The sequence below is a fragment of the Trachurus trachurus genome, assembly GCF_905171665.1.
Source record: "Trachurus trachurus genome assembly, chromosome: 7".
In the NCBI taxonomy this organism is placed as follows: Eukaryota; Metazoa; Chordata; class Actinopteri; order Carangiformes; family Carangidae; genus Trachurus; species Trachurus trachurus.
This window is the reverse complement of record NC_139901.1, coordinates 12,669,025-12,690,732: the sequence shown is the minus strand read 5'-3', so window position 1 is coordinate 12,690,732 and position 21,708 is coordinate 12,669,025. Positions and strand designations below refer to the sequence as shown.

General features: G+C 40.3%; 1 protein-coding gene across 1 annotated transcript; it reads right to left on the bottom strand.

Moving 5' to 3' along the window:
- Window positions 1-126: 126 nt before the first annotated feature.
- On the bottom strand, window positions 127-10,505 carry ttll10 (tubulin tyrosine ligase-like family, member 10; the record flags this gene model as incomplete). Its single annotated transcript, XM_083975798.1, has 12 exons — window positions 127-141; window positions 1,227-1,756; window positions 3,711-3,804; window positions 3,888-4,004; window positions 5,493-5,633; window positions 6,511-6,682; window positions 7,133-7,319; window positions 8,431-8,516; window positions 9,093-9,213; window positions 9,331-9,449; window positions 9,977-10,121; window positions 10,247-10,505. The coding sequence occupies 12 exons, from the start codon at window positions 10,503-10,505 to the stop codon at window positions 127-129; spliced, it is 1,986 nt and encodes a 661-aa protein (XP_083831924.1).
- Window positions 10,506-21,708: the final 11,203 nt, after the last annotated feature.

Genomic DNA, 21,708 nt, shown 5'->3' with positions numbered 1-21,708 from the left:
CTTCCTCAGTTTGGTCATTTACACTGTGAAGCCTCACAGCACAGGGAAGCTGCTGATGCTTCAGCATGACAACAAATAAAAAAAAAGAGAGACATTCAAGCTGGTAGAAAACAATATGACACCTTCTCATGTCGAAGCATCCTGTTGGGAAAGATGGGAGCAAGCCTGCCTGTGTTTACATGCACAGAGTCTGAACATGGGTAATTATGAGTTATGAAACACGGAGGTGAAGAGCTGCAGTCAAAACAACAAACCACAACAACTGCATAGCTGGAGCCAAGTGTTCCCACTTTGCTGGTCAGAATCACAGTGAGATGGCGACAGGGTTTCTACACAGTCATGTCTGTGAAGTGACGCAACCTGATGTAAGACGAGACGACTGATGGATTGTGAATATTTTCCATCCGACACTTTGCATTTGATGTGAGGATGAAGTTCATGTGCTTCAACCACATCATGGTTATATAGTAAATAGGTTATTAATTGAGTCATTTACAGTTTATAAGTTACAACTAAATAACTGTATCCACAGTTTTTACAGGTTTTAGACAATCGTGTAGGGTCACAATAGTTGTTAATGGCTGTTTTATAAGATACTTAACTAACCTGTAGTAACTACCTAAATTAATCATGAATTGCAGTATTGACAAGTGTTTATAAAACATCTCTCAGCTACCATTTGTACATGAAGTGCAGCCTTTAATGTTTAAAAGTTTGTAAATCATACTGACACTTCATAAATGATCTTACAAACCACTGACATCTCCTAAATAACTGGTTTATAATTGATTTAAAACTTGCCTTATAAATGCATTACGTATGAAAATACATTATACAGATGAGCTCATTAAATTACAGTTAAACATTTATAACTGTATATAAATCACATACTTATTTAGCATCAATCTAGGAATAATTCTTTATAAATGATGAATTAACTATTTAATAATGCTTAACTTATTAATTAATTACTAATTAATATATTTGTTATAAACCATTCATATAAAGAAGAAGTATTAATGAAACCAGGTGTCAGTTTTGAGATAAATAGATTCTTTATTGTCATGTTAACGTTTCTCTGGATGTCCCTGATAATGTCTAGAGTCAAGCTCAGGTTGCAGCTGTTTGCACATGTTTCACACTTCTTCTTTTTCTTCACCCATTGAACTCTCTGTCTCCTCTCTGAGCTCCTCCCCCCCTCTTTCTCCATCATTCACACACACTACCGGTTCGGCGTCAGGTGGAAACAACCTCGTCCCCAGCACCAGCACCGATGAAGACAATGACATGACTATCTGAGTCTTTGACCGCTTCAGGCTGCTGGCGACCGTCGAGCGGTCATGTAAAGTGCACCCGTTGAGCTTGAGCTGCACCCGCCTGTGGCTCTTAGTCCCGACGGTGTGTGAGCTGCTGTGTGAACGTGAAGGCTTCTGCACTGAAGGTGAGTCCTGACAGAGAGGTGAGGAGGTGCGGTGCCGCAGTCCAGACTTTGATGCACCACCCCCTCCTCCATCATCAGGAGATGCTGAGGTCACGTTCTTGCCCTCGGCTCCTGACCTGCACCCCCTGGGTTCAGTCCTTTGGGTCTTTGAGGGGATTTCCTTGCAGACGTCACTGTGTGTGTTGGTCTTGTTGCAGCTCGGCTCAGAACCAGAGGATAAAACTCCACTGTGGAGGAGAACAAACTCCCTTTGACTGCACAGAGGAAGGATCGTCTGCCTGAGACGACACTTGTTGAAGATCTCCAGGGTCAAATCTACACAAAAGCGAGAGCAGATAAAAAAAAAACATGGGTGGTGTCACGCTTTGGCCTGTTACTGTGAACGTTTACTGTATAATGTAACATAGAGGAAGGTTCAACATCTGGTGATGGGAACTGTGACTGTGCCGTGCAAACAAAGACGCAATGTGAAATGTTAGGATGTTTGGCATCAACAAAATATGAAAACATGAAACAACATAAAATTTGACATGTCTGTGAAATTTGTGAATGTGAAATTTGACATTCACAATTAAACAACTTAAACACCTGCAAACAGACAACTTCATCATCTGAGCAAATCAGCATCAAGAAGCTGCATGAATAATAATAAAAAAACATGTTAAATGTTGACGCTCCTACAGTGAATAAATAATAGGAGAATATGAATGACTGAGTGGTTGTAATTTCTTCTGCTTTCTGGACCACTCATTTATTTCAAAGAGAGAACAAGCTCAATTATCTTTGAAGGAACTTTCACATCTCACCATTTAGTCTGTTTTAAATACTGTATTCATTGTGCAAGCAGAGAAAGTTCAAAAACTCTGTATTCTCACTGGACTAGAGAAGTTCATGTAATTTTGCAGATGTTTTTTTACTTTTGTTGAGGAAACTTAAAGCAGAAGTAAGCAATATTTTTGTGTTAATATAAGTCTTAAATAGTTATATCTTCCGACAGCAATCACTTACATAGAGTGTTTGGACCGAAACACGTGTCTCTCAGTCACTCTGCTCTGCTCTGCTCTGAGCCGAGGAGAAAACTTTTCTTGTATCCCACAAGTTTTATCCAATGAGGAGAGAGAACGGCATGAAGGGCTGTGTGTGCAGCCAAGGGATGCGTGTGAATGTGGTGACGTAGGGACGAGGACCAATAGATCCATGACGAGGGCGGGGGCTGTTAACTCCATCGGCTGACAGGAAGTTATGGTGCGTTCAAGGCAACTCGTAACTCGTGTTTTTCCGACCTGTGAACTCGTACCAGTTCGATCTGGTACGAGTTCACGGGTTGGAAGTTACGAGTGGCCGTTATAGTGACTTTCACCGGTAAAACAGGTCGGAAAAACACGAGTGGGTTGCCTGGAACGCTACAAAGTCGTAAGTCGTGACTTGAAGCTGTAATTTACGGTTTCAAAAGCCTGCCTGGAACGCAGCATTAACCAAAACGACCGGATCGCTTACTTCTGCTTTAAGAAGCAGAGAACGTTACGATTCCACAATATTTGTAAGAGGTATGTTCATTAGAAAACATGAAGATTTAAAAACAAACATGAAAACATGAAGTTTCTCGACAAACCTAAACTTAACTTAAAGAAGATTATTACATCCTCATCAGCCTGAGCGGCAAACTGTAATCAAAAAAGAAGAAAATCTAATCTTTTACTGTATAAAATACATTAAAGGGATAGTTCACCCAAAATTCAAATTGCACTCATTATCTACTCACCCTCATGTCGACTAAGGGCTGGGAGAAGTTTCAGAGTCGTCTGTGGCTTCTCTGAGTTACAGGGGGTCTTGGCGTAGCAGTGCATGTCAATATAACGGTCGCAAATGGATACCACTTTTCTTCGTAACAAAAAGACACACCAAAAAACATCCAAATACCTCCATGCTGCTCGTATGTAATGTCCGTCTTGTAATATAGACTTATTTAATTTTTTTCTGAACAATTTCGCATTTCGGGGCTTCAATACAAGACAGACATTACATACGAGCAGCATGGAGGTATTTGGATGTTTTTTGGTGTGTCTTTTTGTTACGAAGAAAAGTGTTATCCATTTGCAACCGTTATATGGACATGCACTGCTACGCCAAGACCCCCTGTAACTCAGAGAAGCCACGGATAACTCTGAAACTTCTCCCAGCCCTTAGTCGACATGAGGGTGAGTAGATAATGAGTGCAATTTGAATTTTGGGTGAACTATCCCTTTACATATAAGACGATGATGCTCACCCAGTGTCTCCACTACAGTGCTGGGTATCACCTCCTTCAGGACCTCACAGTTTGTGTGGAGAGCCGGGTTACAGTTCATCTCCAGCAGCCACACCTGTGAGTACAGACACAAAGGATGTCACTAACGCACACATGTTGACCTCTGACCTCTGTTCAGATGTCACTCAGTCCGCCCACCTTAAAGTCTTCGTCCACCATGAAGTCGCAACCGATCAGGTCGAAGAGGCCCAGGCGCCGGTCCAGCTTGGACTTCACCGCGAAGAAACACTGCGTCATGATCTGCTGCATCCGCCTCTGGAGACAGAAAAACCATTGTTCAGTATGTCAGCTATATCAATATATCGGCAATATCAGCTACTTCCTGCAGCTGCCGTCTACAGCCCTGTGTCTGAAAAAGCAAGGTTGTATTCCTCTAAGACAGAGAGAAGAAGGATTTCTTTTTACATGTCACCTTAATGCAGAAATCGTTGATGTGTTTGGCCACTTGGGGGCAGCAAAACAACCTGAGCAGAACCTTTAAGTTGTTCTCATTTACTTTGGTTCAATTATCAAATGGCAAATGCATTTTTAAAAACAATGAGCTCAGCTCTTTGAACAGTTACTTTGTTGTTCACAACACTTCTGAATTTCTCATTAATTTAATTAATTCTAACTGAATTATTTTAGGACGTACGTGGGCAAAACAGTAAAGAACAATTCTCCACAAATCTGAAGAAAAATAATTTGTATATGTCTCACTGATCAAAACTAATCAGCTGATTCTCAGTGAAGTTGTTGAACTCTTCACAGCTTATACACATTCCTTCACTGTCTGAGCATCACATGCAAAATGATACAGTTATCAAAATCTGCCATACACAGATGTTTACATGTGAATGGTATAAATAAAAAATATCTGGTCAGATCAACAAGACTGAACTAAAGTGTTACACAGCCGACTGTGACGGGAACAAGGGTTTGTGGGTGTAATTTTGTGTCAATTGCAATCATAATGTGACTATGATGAAAAAGCATTGATACATATTGACAAGTTTGGCTCAATCAATAATAAAACAACTACTATTTCAGTGGTTTTGAAGGCAAATGAAATGTTTTGGGTCACTTACTATCATTTGCGATCATGCAACAGAGTTTTGATGAACCATGAAACTGTCCACTGACCAACTGACCACTGTACTGACTGTTTATACTGCGTATAAATTACACTGATTACACTGTAGCCCTGTTACTATGGTAACAGAGTAGTAGCTTTCATCACTTTTGGGTTATAGATGAGTTTTTAATTTGAAAGTCATTCAACTTCTGTGAAGTAGGGGTGTTTCTGAGAGGCATAGACTGCCAGGTCCTACATTACCCATAATGCAACTTGACAGCATCTATCATTAGACCCTCCCTGCCTGATGTAGTGCTGTCTCCTACAAGACACCTGTACTACACTTGAAGATTTACACAGAGCAGGAAAAACGGGAACAAATCTGTAGAAACAAATCTGTGGCTTTTCAACGTCTGACCTCTGCAAAGACGCGGCCGGTTTCTGGTGCACGGTGGTTAACTCTGTCACTGCAACACGTCTGTTTTAGCATTAGTTCTATAGAAACAACCACCAAACACCACATGTGATATTTCGCTGAGGCAACAGCATGATGTTTCCTCAGACCACAGTGACATCACCCAGACTTGAACCACACACAGGCTCAATTAGCAGCAAGCGGCAGCAGCAGCTTCATTAGGAGGCTAATTGGTCCCAGAGAGCGACGACATGGCAGCAGCAGCAGGACTCACTGTGAAGGCGCCCAGCACCCAGTCCCTGGGCAGAGCCTTGGAAACATGAAACCTGTCGTTGACGTAGGTGTTGAACTTCTCCATGGACCACACCGTGTCCTCCTTCAGCTCTGGGTACAGCGGGTTCTTCTTCTGCATGTACTGAAGACGGACAGCAGGGGGACCAGAGACACATGGAGCATCAGAGCACCGAGACGCAGACAAGGCTTCCTTCATTCTTATCACTAGTTTTTTTTTTGTATCATGTATCTGTATTTATACAGTATAATTCAGTTATTCTTGCTTTACTTACATGAATGTTTTTCATTTTACATCAGTGTTTTCATGTTAAGCACTTGGTGCAGGTCATTACTTAGTTCTTTTTTCTTTTTCTTTTTCATTTTTTTTTTTTACAGTGAATGTAACAGGTCCTGCATAAGAGCTGCCAATTTATCATTATCATTATGTTAGTATTAATGTTATTTATGATTACTGTCATTAGTAAGTTATAAGTTACAAATTATTTTGTCTGTTTTGAGTCTATGGAAACCACTAATGAGCTATTACAGTGAAATATTGGATGATATAATATCAAATTGACATTAAGACCCAGACAATTATGACTTGGTTTATTATCAAAACTGTGAAAGACTTTGTCCTTTTACTTAACAGTGAGTCATCAAAATAATAATAACAATACTACTACAGTACTAACACTAATTCTAATACTCATACTAATCCCACTACTACAAATACTACTAATACTACTACTAATAATAATGGTAACATACACATTTTTAATTTAGAATATTATACAATAACAGAAAAGGATGGTTAAAATTGTCTCTGTGTGTTGGAGATTTAATGATATTAATAAAAATAAGATACAGTTATATAATTCAGATTTATTTCAGTCAGATATTGATAAGGTCATGTGGTCGCACATGCACTGCTGTAACAAAAACATCACAGATGCTTTAAAGAAAGGCTCAACCTAACGTCATGTTCCTCCGGATGTTTCCACAGTATAGGGTCTCACCTGGTTGGTCAGATGTGCAGATAGGTTGTTGGATTTGGGGTCGTAGAGGTCACAGGTCAGCCGGACATAACCATGGTGGAAGAAGACCATGAAGGGTGCGGTGCAGGCGATCAGCAGGTAGGAGCGGACGTCGAACTTCTTCCCCTTCAGGAGCAGCGGCCTCTTGATGTACCTGGGGACGAAGTCACAGTTTAGCTTCAAGGTGAGAGGATGAAAGGATTGCCATTGCTGCCCCAATTCTCTGGAATTCCCTCCCTCCAAATATCCGCAAATCAGACTCACTGCACTAATTTAAAAATCAGCTCAAAACCCACCTACATGTCCTGACACCCACTCCATCTCAACCTGTGTTATTTGTACTTGTTTCTTGTACTTGTCTTTGTCTTTGTCAAGCACCTTTAAGCGCTACATAAATCTTATGAAGTATTATTATTATGAAGATGATTCTACTGTTTTTATGCATCTTTATAATTTGATTGTTTTAATTCTATGTGGAAGTTTCATTTTTCTACCTCTACATTTAAAGGACTCTTAATGAGTCTCTTGTGCCCGTTTTCCAAACATCATCAGGTTGTTAACAACCTGATGATTGAGACATTACAGTAAGGTAACATTGACCCACTGTTGGATGATGCGAGCCTGATGCCGGTACTGATGCGTCCTCCTCTTGGCCCGACCGTCCTCCAGCTGCTGCAGCTTCAGCCTGAAGGCGGTCAGCTCCTCTGAGCTCCTCAGCAGAAAGATCCCTCTGCCCTGGTTCAGACCTGTGGGTTTACAGATCCACATCCGACCCTCACTGCTGCTCACTCCTGCTCAGACACAGACAGACACATACAGTACAGACAGGGTTTAAAACTGTTGTTCTTGATCAACAGTTTGGACAAGTTATTGATTCCTGTTTCCCAGTTTTTTTGCAGAATACAGTATCATACCTGCAAAAAAAAAAAAAAAAAAAAGTGTCATCTACTGAGGCACTGAAGTTTTTCTCCATTAGTTTGGCTCATTTCTTGAAACAAAAATTACATTCTCTAAACAACATGGACAAACCTCCAAACTACTTGGCAATTTCATCAAATTGCAAATGTCTCAGTACATCTTTGCAAATGATTAAGTACAGGTAGCCTACATTTAGCAACTTCCAAGTGAATAGATCTTGTTGATCTAAAATGATTGTTGATTTCTCAGTCTAATGGTTGCTCTCTCCAAAACATGTCAGCATCATTGCATTGCATTAGTCTGTTCAATTGTCAAAATTAGTCAAGAACATAATACCATGAATACCATATAGTCATCTTCAGATGATACAGTAATCATCTTGCAGCAGTTCCCCTGCTGCAAGATGATGGATCACCTTGAAAAACAAGAGTTTGTTCCAGGTAATGAGGTTTTTTAAATGTTGTTTCTGTTTCTTCTTCTTCTCCACAGATTCATTATGAACTCCAGACCACCTGTCTGAGTCTCTCCTGTTTACTCAGTGATGATAACTGTGTTTGTCGTGACGCTGTGGCTCATTTCATCGTCCGTTTGCAGCGTTAACAAAAAAAACCTGTGTAAAACCATCACATGTATGTTGTTTGTCTCTGTTGCTGCAGCAGGTCAACATCTAGACCTGCTGGGCTTCTCTCCCAGCCCCGCCCTCTGCTGACTCATCGCTATGGAAACAGCATGCTTCCCTGGTGATTTTATCAGGGCCTTATGGGAGGTGGAGTGCATTATTTTCCAACCACTTGATTAAACAATCACCAAGGCGACTGTTGTCTTAACGCTGTCCTGCACAAACCGCACTATGTCCTTTCACTGTCGTCTGATTTTTCTGGTGATTGAACAAACTCACATCCAGTCGAACCAGCGCTGTGTGTGTTGTTTCTGCATCAGGATGTGAGTGTGTTGTAGGTGATGCGATGTGTTCAGGGACTTTACCATCCTGCTGGGTGAAGAAGGCGTCTCTCTCCTCCTTCACATCCATGCGGAAGGTGGTGGGAATGAACTCGTCCATTTTCAGACGCCTATGAGGAGCAACACAACAAAGAAGAAGCACAAATTAAACTTCACGTGTCCTCAGCTGTTTGAAAGGTGTCACCGGCTGCTGGAAACACATTTAAATAATCCCCTTTTGAGACAATTAAATCAGTAAGAGTGTAAAGAATCATAAACGGGTGTCGTCAGATGTTGTAACTGCTGCTCTTTAAAACATGTTGGTTTGGGTGGCCGAACCAAAACCAACAAAACAAGCTTAAAAACGTGTTTCAGTCGTGTAGCCTAATAGCAGGACGTGCAATTTTTTTCTATGAAGGTAAATGTGTCGTGTTGTTGTCCACTGTTAGCAACATTAGCATTGTGGTGCTGCAGAGACCCTGCGGCCTTCAGATCATGTTCTCCCCAGATGTAAAGAAACAAAATCATGCAATCAGGAAAGTGCATGAAGCTTCCAGCAGAACTTAACATTTGCCTCCTGAAGAAGCAGAGGAAACCAATCTGATGCGATTCAGTGTGAGAAGTGACTGACAGACACAGTGACAGGCAGACAGTATTAACAAATCACACCCTCTGATGAACAGTGGATGAGTGGTTGTTCTGATCACCTCAGCCCTCGGCCGTGGTTCACTCTGCTGCTGACACGCTCATACTCCCTCAGGCTGCTGATGAGGCCGATCTTGGTGGTGAGCACTGCATTGTTGGGGATCTGGTATATAAGCTTTTCACCTGGAAATAAGACGGGAGGATAAGATGAAGAGAGGAGCAAAACATCATCCAGACTCTGAGATACTGATGTAGATAGATAGGACCCAGTCGTCCAGATCCTGTGAGCTCTCTCTCTACCTCCTCTGAAGTTGCAGTAGTTGGCTGTTGACTTGGTTTCACACCACTTGAGTTTAAAATCATCTCTGTGCTTGTCGTGAATCCTCCTCCACCCTCTGCTCTCACAGTAACCACACACTCTGAGAAAGAAGACACAGGAGGAAAAAAATGTAATTCAATATATACAGTACATCACCTGAATGATGTTTCCTGCAAACTTAAATCAAACTGATGTGAAGAAGTTATCAGCAGTCTGAAAAAAAAACTATTTATTCAAAGTCCAATGCTGTTTACTATAAAGAAATAAAGAGAGCAAAAGAGAGAAGGTTAAAAGTAAGAAATCCTTGATTCATTATTCCATTCATGGATCAAGATTTATCTTTTTTTTCTCCTGACTATTATTTAACAACTACATCATTTTTTATTTAGTGTATTTATTTTAATATTTGTTTATTTATTAGTTTTCTTATATTATCCTTTCTTTTGAGTTGTTTATCATTGATATTGTTCAAATCCAAAAGACAACCCTAACACCTGTTTTACATCTGCAAATTGACATTAATATAATATGGTTCACTGTGTGTTAAACTTTCTTTGTGAAAAAATAAAACATATAAAAACAAAATTTCATACATTTTAAATTTGTATTGCACTTATACTTATTTACATTTCAGCCCCATTGGCTCCTCCAAAGAAGTAGAAAGGGCCCGGCCCCCGCGGCTCCTCTGCCCGCCGACCCTTGTCCTTGTGTGGGTACAAGTAGGTAGACAAGCCCCTTGGGAAGGCCACATGTCGCTCCACTGAGCACCCACCTGCTCATTATTATCATTGCAAAGAAAACATGTACTGAACAGTCGTCATGCACACACTGTGTTTTTGATGTGCTGTAATGAAGCATCACACACACACACACACACACACACACACACACACACACCTGACCCTGGGGCCCGTCTTGCCTGTGTCTCCTTCCTCTGGACCGGGTCCACTTTACCTTCTGACGTCACTTCCTGCCTGCCGCCGCCATGGTCGAGTGTAGACACCGACACCTCTTGCCTCCGGTGATCAGTAGGCTGATTCTCCTCACAGGAACTCTCCACTTCCTGCTTCTCTGTTCTCTCCTCCAGTTTCGCCCCCCGCCCGGTGTCCTCTCCTTGGCCGCCCCTGCAGGACTCCGCCCAGGGCTCAGATGACATGACCTCTGTCAGGTGGACCCCTGTCAGTGTGTAGAGACCCTGTGAACAGAATCTGACATGAGATCTGTTTTATTAACCATGATACTCTTGTAGTTCTGGTTTTGATCCAACTGTACTTTAAGCTCGCATAGCAAATGTTAGCATGCTAACAAACTTCAAGTTCCTCTCCAATCATGTTTCATAGTTTAACATGATCTTTTGACACATCAGGATCAGGAAGAAACATCAGAGAGACTCTGACACACGTTTAAGCCTTACACAGACCTCGACTCAGATGAGACCGTCTGTTTTGACCAGAACCAGGGAATAGATTCAAGATTCAAGAGCTCCAGTCACCTGGACAACGACATTTTTAAAAGCAACTGCTGTAAGGTGCACTCAAGGGGATTAAATAGATTAAAAGAAAAACACCAGAATATACACAAACACAATATACGAAATTCCTGTATTTAAATATTAAGTGTAGGAATAAATACATTAAAAGAAAACAACAGAGTATACACAAACTATGATAAATATGAATTTGCACATCAGACATCAGAGCAGTACACACAGATAGCATCTATTATGTAGTTGGCATATTTTCAGACAGTTATGCTGCTGCTAAGACTGGTACTGACAAGAAGTAGGCGTATTTAGCCCCGCCCTCTGTCCCAACAGGTGGACAGGATTGGTCCCTTACGTCTGTGAAGTATAAATCCTGGCTGTGTGAATCAGTGTTTATGAGACGGTCACTGGTTTGCTGCAGGTCAACGACAGCTCAAAGCGCTCCTGCCAGAAGACTCTATACAATTTTCACTTTGACTCATTTACAAATTGCAGAGTAGTGGTAACTTTTACAATAACAACAAAATCTTACATCTAAAAAAAAAAAAAATGTCATTAATCTTCCTCTTATATCTCCCAGTGAAACCGAATGACCCCATGACCTTTCCACAACTGCCACCATCGGACCAGGCCCTACAAGTACATTTCTGTATAGGTCGAGTACGATATAACATTTGGTATTCAAATTTAAAAGGAAGAACGTGTAGTGTTTTGTATTAGAGTCAGGAGCAGGACTCTGACCTCACTGTAGCTACATTATGAATGAAAGGGTTTTACCTGTAACTCCAGTGTCACACACATGAGCAGCCAGACTCCACAGACTCAGCCCATCCGCTCTCTGCCATGTGCGCTCACCCGTCGTACGACTGCAGGACCGACAGCTGACAGAGGGACCGGCCTGGACTCAGGCTGAAATCACATGGCCTGTCTGCAGCTCAGCCACAGTCTGAGCAAACCCACCAGACCAAAGTAAACAATCACCGGTTACCCAGGTAATAGGGCGCTTAGCAACAGTTGCCTCTTGTGGACTGAATCTTACAACAACAGCAGCTCAAGACCAAACTCACTGCTCAAGATTATGTATCCCACACCCACCCCACCTCTAAGTTTAGCTTCATTCAATATTAACGGCTTGTAGGCCTCTGTTGTGTGAACCCTATGGTAACGTGAGAGCAGAGTGTCAATCAAAATGGATTGGCCCGTTTTCCAGGGTATTATCTCCTCACACAAAAGGTAAAATAATATTTTCTTTTTTGCATTTTGTTTTGCAAATAAGTGGAAAAACCCACTGGTGCAGGGCACAAATTTAAGTGTAGCACATTGCAAACTGGCCCTTTGCTTTGCTCCTATAAACTCTCAAGTCATAACAGTTATGTAAACTAGAAAAGTCTTGTTCTGTAAGTTTCAGATTCTGTTAGAAAAGTGCAGTAAAATGATTCATTACAACTAGTACTTCCATTATAAAACTTTTAAATGCAAAATCATTTTAACAAACTTTTTTTAAATCCCTCTTGCGAATCACTCTTGGTATCATTAGCTTTATGGCAGACATTACCATTAATCATATTGTCTACTGCCAAATCCAGTAGCAAGTATGCAGTTGAGCAACGTAGTGTTTGTCTGCTCGGTGGTAAATCCACTAATCACCTTCTGTCTCAGTGATGTGACTCAGGAGGGAAACACCCAGGCACAGCCACAGTGGGCAATTACCCATAATCTCCCCCCTTCCTCCCACTAGCCTCATAATTGGGGTGGGTGCATCGGGGCAACCATATAATTAGTGTGACTGCTGAGCAGTCACACTATTGTTCTTCTGTTTGGCCATTTTCTTCCGCCTTTTTACGGTCTTCTTCTAGTCCTTCATACTTTGTGCTATTTCAACAATTCATATATCAAAACGTGCAGCTTTTTCTGGACTTTATTGGCATTACTTTTCTCTTTTTAACTCTTTATACTTTTTAAATTATTTAACTTTTTCTGATTTTTTTCAGCTTTATAATGGGTGTGTATTGCGTCTAACGAGCAGAGCCAGAGTGGTGTCAGAGTGGGGAGAGGCAAAAAAACATTCTAGAGTTTTTCTGGCTAAACTGTCAGCACGGCCACAAATTAAACTCTAGACAAATTATTTTCTCCAGTTTTGTAGCCACACTTGTCTTCTGGCTAAAATTCTGGTCAAAAATGCAAAGAGACTTAGATAATAATTTTAAATATTTTTTAAATGCAGCCAGGGAGCTCTCTGCTCTCATTCAGCTCAATGTATTTTTTTCACATCAGCAGGAGAAGGAGCTCAACTTTGTAACTTGCTGTTAAGTGCTTTTTAATTCATTTTAATTCACCAAAAAATAGTCACAGGTCACAAAAAAGTCCTCTTCTTGCTTGGTGTGGCTAATTTATACTAATTTCTCTTTATTTTAAGAATCATTGAAAAATCTCACATTCATCAAAGTCTCAACCTCTCTTCACCACAACTCCACTGTAGTGTAGGGGGTAGGGTGGCTGCTTCCCAACCCTAAGGTCACTGGTTCGAATCCAAGGGAAGAACTCTTGTTATGTTATGTTGAATTCTGCTCTCCTCCACCGCCTTCAATTGGTTACAGGTGTTTGTTATCTCCTTGATTACTCATACCAGTTTGCAGCACATCATCACATTACAATGAATGACAACAATCTTGACAGCAATGTGCTCTCTGTAGCCGAGTGGCAGAGTAAAGGTTTAGTGATCATATGGTCATGGGTTCGATTCCTGCCTCAGTCATTTCACATCATTGCTTGACTTTTGATTCCAATTATTCAGCTGTCATTGGACAGTCTTTGATTCCTCATAGTATAAAGCTCATTGTAACTCAGGTTCTCTGTGGCCATATGGTTAGTGTGTTAGGTGTTGTGCTATTTCAACAATTCATATATCAAAACGTGCAGCTTTTTTTGAACTTTATCGGCATTACTTTTCTCTTTTTAACTATTTATACTTTTTCAAATATTTAACTTTTTCTGCAAATTAAACTCTAGACAAATTATTTTCTCCAGTTTTGTAGCCACACTTGTCTTCTGGCTAAAATTCTGGTCAAAAATGCAAAGAGACTTAGATAATAATTTTAAATATTTTTTATTTCTGTGGCGAAGTGGCAGAGTAAAGGTTTATTGATCATGAGGTCATGGGTTTCGATTCCTTACTTTTTTTTTTAAGCAGAAGCCAGTGATCCTCTTATCAAAGGTTTTCTTTACCCCTCACATACCGCTCTGTCTGTAGCCTAGTGGTTAGCTTGCTGGTCTGGAGACCTGAAGGTTGCTGGTTCAAATCTTGCCTCAACAACATTTATAGTGAATTATTTTCCCAGTTGTCCTCTGTTGACTTCTGATAACTTGCTTCATGTTGAAACTGCTGCTCTCATGAGGATTTCTGACAAATTTCACACTTTTCAATGAGTGTGTATGGGGTTGGGTCAGAGTGGGTGACGTCATCGTAGAGTGCAGCAGATCCAAAAAAGCGACTGGAACTTTTCTTCTGAAATTGCCAGCAAAGCTACAAATGACACTCTACACTCATGATTTTGGAAACAGTTTGTAGCCACGCTTGTCTTCTTTCTCACAATGCCATCAAAAATGCACAGAGACTCAGAGAATAATTTAATTTATTTTTTTAATGCAGCCAGGGAGCTCTCTGCTCTCATTCAGACCAATGCATTTTTTTCACAGCAGCAGGGCAAGGAGCTCAACTTTGTAACTTGCTGTTAAGTGCTTTTTAATCCGTTTTAATTCACCAAAAAATAGTCACAGGTCACAAAAAAGTCCTCTACTTACTTGTTGTGGCTCATTTATACTATTATCTGCTTCTTTTAAGCATCATTGAAAAATCTCACATTCATCGAAGTCTCAACCTCTCTTCTCCATAACTCTGTCTGTAGTCCAGTGGGTAAGGTGGCTGCTTGCCAACCCCAAGGTCACTAGTTCAAATCCAAGGGAAGCACTCTTTTTATGTTATGTTGAATTCTGCTCCCCTCCCCCACCCTCAATTGGTTACAGGTGTTCGTTAAGAGACGCATTAATTCCTAGTGCCACAGTTTGCAGCACATCATCACATTACAATGGCAACATGCTTATGTCTGTGTTCTCTGTGGCGAAGTGGCAGAGTAAAGGTTTAGTGATCATGAGGTTGTGGGTTCGATTCCTGGCACAAATCTTGCCTCAACAACAATTATAGTGAATTATTTTCCCAGTCGTCCTCTGTTGACTTCTGATAACTTGCGTGAGACAGAGTGCAGCTCATCAACAGACAACAGTCTCTGTAACTGTGTGGGCACTGTGGCCTAGAGGCAGAGTGAAAGTCTACTGACCATGAGGTTGTGGGTTAGATTCCTACCTTGGTCAAACATTTGTATGGTTTGCACTGTTTGCTAATTCTGCAACAGCGTTCAGCTGCTTTCAGCATTCACACCATTTCCATTCTTGGAAATGCTTTTTCTAGTTACACATATAGTCAGGGTACAGTGCATGATCATGGCATGCTGGGAGGTTTGTACTCCCAAAATGCAAAGGTTTATGGGTAGGAGAGGACACTGATAATGAGCTGAGCTGTAACTGCTTCTTTAGGAACACAGGTTACCACTTGTGGGTCATTGGGTCAGCATCTTTTCTGAATGACACAAGGCTGAACTTCACCCTGTAAAGTCTTGTTTTCCAAAAACAAAAACAAAACACTAATCAGCTGCAAACAACAACAAAGTTTGGTGTGAGAATGTAAAGTAAAACCAGAAAAAGGAATCACATCACTGTAGTTTTGGCGTCTTAACATTGTCTTCCTGTGACGTTTATGATGGATATGAAAAATCTTTTAATTGTTTGTAGGAAAAAGCTCAAAATCTATTTTTATGATCTTGCCTTTGATTATGAATAATTGATTGATTATTTTACTGGTTGATTGAATTTCTCCTGACTTTATCCCTTCCCCCCCTGATGTCACTATTTTTATTGCATTTACTGATTCTTATCATTGTTCGCTTACATTTTCTTTTGGTGACTAATGATAGTCACTCCCATTTTAGCACCTCTTTATTCTGTAATATTTGTTAATATGTTTCTCTTTCTATACTTTATATGTGTATGAGGATTAATTGTTGAATGTCTTTTTACTATAACTTTCGGATTGTATCCAAACATCAATCCAACTTTGAACTCTATGGGGGTCAGGGTTAGGGGTTATTACTATTGTTTTAATTATTTCAATCCTTTTCATTATTACTATTAGTAGTAGTAGTAGTAGAATTGTTGTTGTTGCTGTATTTTCCTGCAAATGAAGGCCTTTCCTCAATGATTTCTCAAGATTGAATAACAATTGAAATTTCATTTTATTATTACAATTTAGTAACAAAACTGAACTGATATATGGAATATGTATGATGTGTACTTAAGACATAGGTCACATCACTCATCACAGCCTGTTAATTTATGTTAACACACATGAAACTACTGAATTTGCCAGGAGGAAGCAACAGTTTTGTCAGTTCAGTCATTTACACACATGCGCACGGCTATAAATGTCCCGTTTACTGTTGCTGGGTGAGTGTAAAATGGCAGCGATAAGAGCTACCCCCCTCCTGTTTTTTTTGCAGGGCAGGGTGGGGGGGCTCCCATGCTCCTGTTTAACAGAGCTTTGTGTGAAGCCGGTGTCGGCCACGCCTTGATAAAAAGCCTCCATTTGATAGACACACTGTGCAAAGTGCTGCGTAGGTGGACAAAGAGAACAGGCTTGTTTTACAGCCCTGTCGACCTCATGGTTCACCATCTGCCAAGTGTGTGTTTCTGTGGGCATGTGTGTGTTTGCTTATGAAAATACATGTATTTGTGTGTGCCTATGGTCCCTTTCTTGTGCTACATTATTGGATAATTAAGATGTTGATTAATAACTTTCCTATTTTGATTTGAGTTCCATTAATCAGATTCTGTTTGTGCGTTTTCCTTTCTTTTTTTAACCTTTCCTCTCATTTTCTTTATGCTAATAGTTATGCTTCAGTTCCTGCAGGTTTGTTTGTACCAATTTACTCCAAACGAACCACGCCCATAAAATACAACAGATCCCACATCAGACAACAGAAATCAAAGGGTTTTCCACAGGAGTGGAACTTATTAATGTGTTTAATCAGGGAAACAAAATATATTCATCATTATCCACAACGTGTGTGTGTGTGTGTGTGTGTGTGTGTGTGTGTGTGTGTGTGTGTGTGTGTGTGTGTGTGTGTGTGTGTGTGTGTGTGTGTGTGTGTGGCTCAGTCTCGGGGCGGTGACACCATAAGGTGTGTGTGTCTTTGGAGTCTCGCCCATTCCCATGTCATCTTAACTGCCGTCTGTACCAGGAAGTGCTCAGCAATTACAGGGATGCCGCCTGCAGCAATGGTGTCCCTACACAACCCATTATTTGGAGGGATTCTCCTTGTCAAGGTGTTATAGTGGAGGGAATGGAGTTAAGTTACAATGTAAAGAACGGCTCATAATACGGTCTCTTTCTCTCTCTCTCGCTTCTTCCTGCTATTCATGATTTCCTTATAGAGTTACACCAGTATAGCAGAGGGGGGTTGTTGAGGTGGGCATGACTCCACGTTCCCAGGGTCTGTACTCACTGATTCCAACTGATTGACTGAGATTCAAAGACAACAAATGTCTGAATTTAACATGGGATAATTTACATGCAACATGCAGATTTCTATCCTGAGGTGAACACAATTAATTGAATTTTAGATGAGCTCTTATCAGATTTTAGTAAAACTTAAAACGAGTTAATCAAGGTTTTAAAGTAAGCCAATGTCTGTTGCACCATTCTCAATTTATCAAAGCCAAGTTTGTTTATCCAAACTGAATTTAATTTGAGCTTAATCAAGATGAACAAGTGTGCATATCAAAATTTCAAATTATCAATATGCAGGCTATAAACAGAGCCGTCAGGGATAAAAGTAGTGGAGGGGCATTAATTGTTTACGACTGCTTTACTGTACATAAATAGAGCACTGTTGTAGATGGCTATAAAATTGCTAGCTGAATAGTAGCCTACTTGTGATGGCTTGGCAGAGGAGCTCAAAGTCTAGATGTCTCATCATAAAACTCAAGTGGGTTGAGTTTGTCTCTCAATTTTCTTTGAGGAACTTCAATTTGGTTTATCCATTTCAAATATGCAGCCACAGACTTTTTTCACAGGCCATGTAAGAGCTGCTGAGGGTTTGATATGATCACATTCTAATCCAATTTAAGTGATGAGTCACCACTTAAATGCGGCGTTATTAAAAATACGTAGGTAGTTTAAGTGATGAATAACAAATAAAATCACTGTATGACTCTTACATAAATGACTCCATGAAGCTTTCTTCAAACTATCATCACATGGAGATGGATGGGATGAATAAGTCACACCCAGGTGAGCCTCTGTCGTCATTATAGGATGTCTGTTTTCTGTATGTGATGCATGCAGATGGCAGCCTCCTGGAATAACCTCAGTCAGGATGTTGGTTACACCCTCTAGTGCTATGAAAAGGAATGTATTTGATTCCTAAGTGGGAAATGACTCACCAATAACATGGCAATACCGAGCTAGTAAAAGAGGAGTGAAAGCTGAGATACTCCAGGTTTAGCAAAGCCTTGCAATGCGCCAACTGAAGAGGAGTGTGGAGTTTGCAGTGAGAGCTGGGGCCTCTTCACTGGTCCGTACTTCAGAGGCCCGTCTAGTCAGTCCACTAAAATCCTTCATGGAGGCTGAATATTTAGGCCTCAGTTGATGGGGCATTGGCAACAGGATTGTATAGCTTTAACCCAATTTAAAATGAAGTAAAAAATTGAAAATTTACCAAACACAGCAACTTTGTGGGAAAGCTATTGACAAATATATAATTAACAAATAAAATCAGGTGATTGTTGTGTTTTTCCTCTGCATTTGCTAATGCTAAAGTTGCTCTTGGATATCTATTGTTGTACATTGTTACAAGATCACTTGGGTTAATTATTACCTTAATCGTTTAACTTTGTTGTGAGGATCATGAGCACTGGTACTGAATAGGCCTACAACAATGGTCTTGAAAATGGTCTCGGTCTTGACTCAGTCTCGACCCCCTCAAAGTCTTGGTCTTGTCTTGGTCTTGACTTGGTCTCGGGTTAGGTGGTCTTGACTACAACACTGTCAGGTCGGTTGGCTAACTAGCAGCAGTGTAGCCTTGAAGCCATACAGTTATAGCTAAATAAGCTAGTGTAGCTGCTAGCAGTTGCTAATTAGTGGACTAGTCATTGTTTTCAATGGAGCCATGGTGACCACAAAATAAACTAGAGTAGCTGCTACTGAAGCAGTTGGTAATTTGCAGACTAGATTTCCGTTGTTTTGAGTGAGGCCATGGCAACTGCATTATTGCCACAGTTGTGCCCAAGCTGGTTTGAATGTGAACACAGCACCTCCGTTGTTTTGCTACAAACATATATCACCTTTTTAGTTTTGAGAAGTGCTGAAAGTTTCATTGTTTAGCGAGCAACTTCTGGCAGGAAATGCAAAAATAACAGGCTTCAGTGATGAGGACAGAAGGTTTGCCTGCAGGATACAAAACAGACAAGAGGAAACTTAAAGAAAAGCACAAAATACATACAGCAGAGGTGAACTTGTACTGTGTCATGAGCACCAGACATTTTCTTGGCAGGTAGGATATAACCAAGGTAGGGTAAGATAAGGTAAGCTTTATTATCCTGCAGGGGCAGCTCATCTTTGGCTCTAGGCCAAGCCATGAAACACAACGTCACAATCCGCATTCGTTTAAATCACACTCACAAACCTATAACCTAGATTCCGACATTGTAACTCATGAACTTCCTTTAAATTTGAATCTCTTTTTAAAATGCGCATTAGCCTTTAGCACTGTTTTATAGCCTATGTTTTATTTTTATTATTGTATCCCTGATTATAGTTATAGCTATATTTCATTTCGTCTCCCCATTTACGCTCAGATCCCTTTATATAATGTTGACATATACTGTATGTTTTTATGCTGTTCTGCTCTCTCACTTGACTTTGGATATTTGACCTTTTCCTTTATCTGGATAAGTTTTTCTCTGAAGCACTGTAATGTTATACAGAAAAGCGCAACATAAATATAAGTTATCCTTATTATTACTTTATACAAAACACACTGATAAAACCAGCTATTAACATAACACATCAAAACCACAGTGGTTTGAACGCAGACACACCATGCTACAAACCTACTGTAATTAATTAATACCTTGACAGATTAAATGAATGAGTGACTGCCAACTCCACACAGGTGTGTATGCGCTGTGATCTTTTATTTCTTTGTCTTCTAGCCACAGTCTTCTGTTCAGACACTGAACTGACAGTGGTTGAGTCATTGTTATGCTGCATTTAATACCCTAAAGAAAAAAACAAAAAAGGGCTAGACACAAAACATACAAAAGATGGAGGTATGAAAAGCAGTTGATAATACACTTGATGTAAAACACATTTCTTTTTAACTTAGTTTTTCAATCGAGCCCACATAAAAACACATCTGGACATTTGTCCTGGAAGAATGAGGATGGAGGGTGGAGAGGCTAACATGATTTCTAATACTGCTCAGGAGAGGAGGCATACTCAAATAGACTGTGGATAGATAGAAAGATGGATGGACAGATGGATGGGAGATTGATAGATGGATGGGTCAATGAAATATAAGGATGGACTGCAGTGGCGGGAGCACAGTGGGATACAGCACATGGATTGGAGAGGTGCTTGGAGATACTATCGTTTGTCCTTGACCTAGACACTGACCTCAGAGTCGGTCATTTACAGTCAGGATGGGACATGTTTTCCCCACACACACACTCTGCTCTGACCTACAATCTGTTCTCCTGATTCTAGACCAACTCTTAAAGGAGTTTCCTCCGTGTGCTGAGTGTGTGACAGCTTGTCACTTTTAATGCACGTCAGCACAGGTATGTCACAGTCGTTTGGCTCGGTTGGGCTGGTTTTCCACCCCAGTGACAAACCCAGGCAAAGTGAACGCAGCCTCCTCGTCGGGACTCAGCAAGAATCTGGTCTGACTGCACCAAGCATGCACAGACCAGCGCAGGAATCCTCCACCGGCTCTCTGCCAGTCAGGAATGTGATTCAGCCGGCTGACGTCACAGGGCGGGAGGTGGGGGTGGGGGATAACTAATTACAGTTACCTCCTGTTACAGGGAGACATTGTTTGAAGTGGTTATTTTATCATTTTACTGACTCATATTCTAACTTCAGTGTCTTCATTTGCTGCAACTTAAAACCATGTGAGAACCAACTGAGGCCCATGGTGACTGATATTTATGACAAGGTTATTTATGAAAGATGAAAAATATTCAGTATTTCAAAATTAAGACATTTCTGAATATGTTTTTTTTTTTATTAAAAAATATTTACCGTGGTGTTCAATAGTGTCATCCACATTGTGAATGGAAATTATAACAAGCTGTACACTATCACTATGTACTATAAATGTTAAATACTTGAAGGACCATGTGAGTGTGAATCAATATTTTCCTATAATCTATAGTTAAATAGTTTTTCTGTTTTATTTTGGTGCATTTAGCAAAAATGCCAACCCTTAAATCTAAGTCTAGATTTAAAAAACAAAAAAGCTTGGACATTGTATTCAGAAATAGAACATGATGATTTTCCAAACCTTCAATATACATTTATACATAATTAATCATAATATTAAATGTTAAAACTGAGAAATGTTGTTGTTTTTAGAAAATAATTTACCCACTGAACCTCTTTAAAAAGGTTTAGGACAGTGGCAACAAAAGACTGGAGAAATAGTGAAATGCTTAAAGATAACACTTGGTGGAACATTTCATAATTAATCAGGTTAATTGGCAT